Consider the following 3901-nt stretch of genomic DNA (forward strand, 5'->3'; position numbering starts at 1 on the left):
AATGTCGTTCGTTCAAAAGAAGAGTAACATGTTCAAAAAGATTCTTCTAATGTTGTGGCAGCGCATGAAACCCATGGATCCCATTAAGGTAACCATGGAGTGGAAGAATCAATGATATTAACTAAACAAACAAGATTGCTGTAGAAGCAAGCATGGGCAAACACCTTTTACTTGCCTGATAATAGTTAAAATGATAAAACCATCTGCTAGTCAAACCTTTTACTTGAGAGACAGAAGGATGGCAGCAAAATGATCAGCATCATCACCACCATCAACAGTATCATTATCATCAAGGCAAACAGCAATAATATTGTCAACTGCAAGGATAAGTCGTCAACTTCCATGCTGTCCACTTATCAACCAACACCTCTTCGCTCATGTAACTAGAAATATACAAGTCACCAACTATAATAAGCACCCAGTATCGAAAAGACAGTATTTAACATGAATAAAGGAAATAAAGTGAATCACAAGGAACATAAATGTATGCAGTCCTCAAAAAGCGTCTTGGATGTTCATGACAAGGCAGTGTGAGAAGCCGAATGCAGCGACATCGAGCATTACACCATTGGCGTCATATAGCTTTAATAAGGAAACAGAGGACACCGGTTCCGTTGAGGTTCTAGTCCTATCATCCTATAGCATAACAGAAGCCATCTTCGTAACATGTGGTGAAAGCTAAGAACACAACAAATGATGAGAACTGTCTAGATAGCTCAAGCTGTCCATGAGAAGCTCTGAAGTTTTGTATAATATTCAGCTTCGCGCTGAAGGGCTTCGGGAACATGGAGAGCGGTCATGCCTGGGCCCGCTAGGAGTTTCTTCATGAGAAGAAGGCGCCTTACAAGGTGAGAAGCTTCTGCTATGGCTAGGGCTTCTCTGTGCAGGTGAGCGGCTGCCAATATTTGAAGAATTGGGGAAAAACAATTGATTCAGATATGACAGTACAAAACAGAAAGATAGTACATCTCCAATGGGCATACCTGTATCTGTTATGTTTCCTGTCATAATCGGGGCTAATACTGCGAGTCCTGCTACAGCGACGATAATCTCTATCTCTGTATCTGTCCTGTTCATATATCACCCTACTTCTGCTCCGGCTTCGCCGTCTATAGTCTCTGTCCCGGTAATCATCTTGATACCTTCACAAGTGATAAGCACAGCTTAAAAAAGATAGCTCATCTAAATGCTATAACAATGTTAATATAGTGCCAGGTTATCATTGGAGCTAAAGAGAGTTAAGATCTGCTTTAATTCTAACTACACCATTTTCATGAAAACTACATATGCAGGCTTTGAATGAGGATATCATGATTACATGCTCAACTAGTTTGCTAATGGCAATGCCTATTAATATCAACAACTTTGTGGCACCGTTTGGACATTAAACAGAATGCAGTGCAACAAATCACCACTTTGCATAGGCACTCATCCTCTAGCCTTGCCACAAAGATAACGTGTTTCCTTTATTTGCTTTGTTCGCTTTTATTTCATGTTTTAGTGGTGGAAGAGTATTCCTTTTATTTAATACTATAGGATTTCAAGGAGACATAAATATATCACTGAAGTGCTCCTACCTCATTTACTGTAGGCTACATTTTCTAAGACTTGGTCTCTTTACTCTCTGATTACTAAGATTAAATATGGGTGGTTTAGGAGATAAACAAATGTAGCATTGCCGAAAGAGGCCAATTCGGTAGGGGCATGTAGTCATCTCTTGCTTTTCCTTAAGTACGCGCAACTATAAATCCTCAAATAAATGAGATTCAGATAGATTTCCGGTCATATTTTACCTCCGTCTTGGACTACGGCTTCTGGAACCACCCATTGGCTTCGGAATTTCTTCCACAATCGTCCCCTTATAACTGCAAACACAAACAGGAAGGTAATGTATGATAAGTAAATTAGTTGTGAGTGTTTGACATTTTATGAGCTATATTGAAATATTTCGTCAATGGTTAAACAAGAGTATCGATATATTTTAGATGATAACAAGCACAACATCCTTATCAGAGGAACAACATGTGAGATGTGACTTTACAATGAAATGCTCTCCTAAGGAAACAATATGGTACATATTTAATTGGTCCGTGTAAGATGGCCTTTGGGTTTCCTTCTATTTGATGCGTAAACAAGAATTTGAATTGGTATTCAGACCATATAAACTCTTAAATGACTCTTCTTAACTTTGCTCACCAGATACAAAAGTAGGTCAACGTTCTTGTCTCAGAAAGTTAATCAACCAACACATGCACGGACCCACCTCGCCGTAGCGGTCGAAGAGCGGGAAGAGGTCGTCGGCCGTAGTGCCTGCAAAGCAGGGGTTCATCGGAGACGTGAGCAAACGCGGCGTTCGGGAGTGCGCGGGAGGGGGGAGGGAAGGGTAGATAAGCGAGGCTGCTTACAGAAGGAGACATTGAGGACGAGGAGGGAGAAGGTGTCGCGGATCTCCGGCAGGCCGGAGCGCCCGAAGTGCGACATCTCCGGAGACGGCGGGGGGGGGGGGGGGGGGAACGGAGGCTGGCGGCGGCGGGCAGGGCTTTGACGCTTTGTTTTCGCTTTGCAATATTATCGTTCTTTTTAATTTTGATGATGTTTAAAAACACATGTAGTCACGCTTCGTAAAATGTGCCATCTGTTATGATCAACGCTATCTGGATTAGAAACCATATCACTCGATTCATTTTTAGCCGTACTATCATAATATTAGTTTTATTTACATCTACTAGTGTATAAATAATAAAACACAATGCTCAGAGTCAAGTATTGGAGACCTAAAAAAGTCAATAACAACGCGTAGAGCAGGTACATACATTCCCGAATGAGAGAACAGTAAATCTATTTGCAATCACACCATGTAATTTGTTAGGGTTGTAAAGCATGCGATAATAAGAGCATATATATCTATATTTCATAAATAATGTAATAAGAGCTCGATCAGTCATTAAAGATACACATAAACTTACAAGAATAAATCAACAATGCATAAAAATACAATATGAAACAGTAAGTTGATAGAGTAAAAAAATTGCTATCAGATTGATCTATACAACTGGCTCCAGAACTAAAAGCTCTGCTCCCAAGCTATTCATAAAACACATCAAGAATTGAGCATATAGCTAAGATTACACCTAGAAACTAAACTTGCCATACATTCTCTGAAGTTAATTAAAGGTTTCTGCACATAGCTGTTGTTAAGATTCATAAGTGCAACAAGGAAATATAGAATACAAAATTAAACTTTACTGAGCAGGAGACCAAATATGGAAAGAGTATCCATCAATTCTACAGCTCCATCAATCACAATAGCTATAAAATCAAAACTGCAGGTTCCTAGATAGAGCAACAGATTGCAATCGAGTTAAAGAACTCAGTACACAAAGACTACACAAAGAGTCTCAACGCAACACCTTTCAACCTGCCTGAGATAGTAATGCAACAGAGAAGTTTACATGTTCAAACTATTGTACTTAAACTAAATCCTAGTTTTCAGTGAATTTTCATCATCATCGAGCACACAAGCATAACCAACAATACTACTCAGAGCAAAATAGAGTAAACTCACATCGAGAGTTGATGAAAGGAGCGAACAAGAGGGGCAAGGCATGACTCGAAGGTCGCAGTCCTATAAATCCAATCATTCGTCGTTGCCACCGGCGAGAAGGAAGACGGAGATATAATACTCACCGCACTGCGACGGCACATGTGGGCAAGCCTCAGCTCCACAGCTCCGAACACCACCAATCTTTCACTTCCCAGCACCGATTGTGCCGGCCAAGCACAAGGGAAACCCCGGGCTCCAACTCACCGATGCAAAACCAAGAAGAAAGACCAAGGGGAAAACAAAAATGTGAATCAAACTCGTGTTCAGAGAGGAGAAAAACCAGGGAGAAGCTTAAAA

General features: G+C 40.6%; 1 protein-coding gene across 2 annotated transcripts; it reads right to left on the minus strand.

Moving 5' to 3' along the window:
- Positions 1-297: 297 nt before the first annotated feature.
- On the minus strand, positions 298-2495 carry LOC133911084 (serine/arginine-rich splicing factor SC35-like). Of its 2 annotated transcripts, XM_062353300.1 has the most exons (5): positions 2406-2486; positions 2264-2310; positions 1794-1865; positions 984-1142; positions 298-895 (listed from the first exon to the last, which is right to left on the minus strand). In XM_062353300.1, the coding sequence occupies exons 1-5, from the start codon at positions 2415-2417 to the stop codon at positions 757-759; spliced, it is 429 nt and encodes a 142-aa protein (XP_062209284.1). In that variant the 5' UTR covers positions 2418-2486; the 3' UTR covers positions 298-756. The 2 variants fall into 2 exon arrangements, 1 of the variants encoding a protein (XP_062209284.1); XR_009908588.1 differs by having other exon boundaries at positions 298-1142; positions 2197-2310; positions 2406-2495.
- Positions 2496-3901: the final 1406 nt, after the last annotated feature.

Source organism: Phragmites australis, chromosome 3, assembly GCF_958298935.1.
Source record: "Phragmites australis chromosome 3, lpPhrAust1.1, whole genome shotgun sequence".
In the NCBI taxonomy this organism is placed as follows: Eukaryota; Viridiplantae; Streptophyta; class Magnoliopsida; order Poales; family Poaceae; genus Phragmites; species Phragmites australis.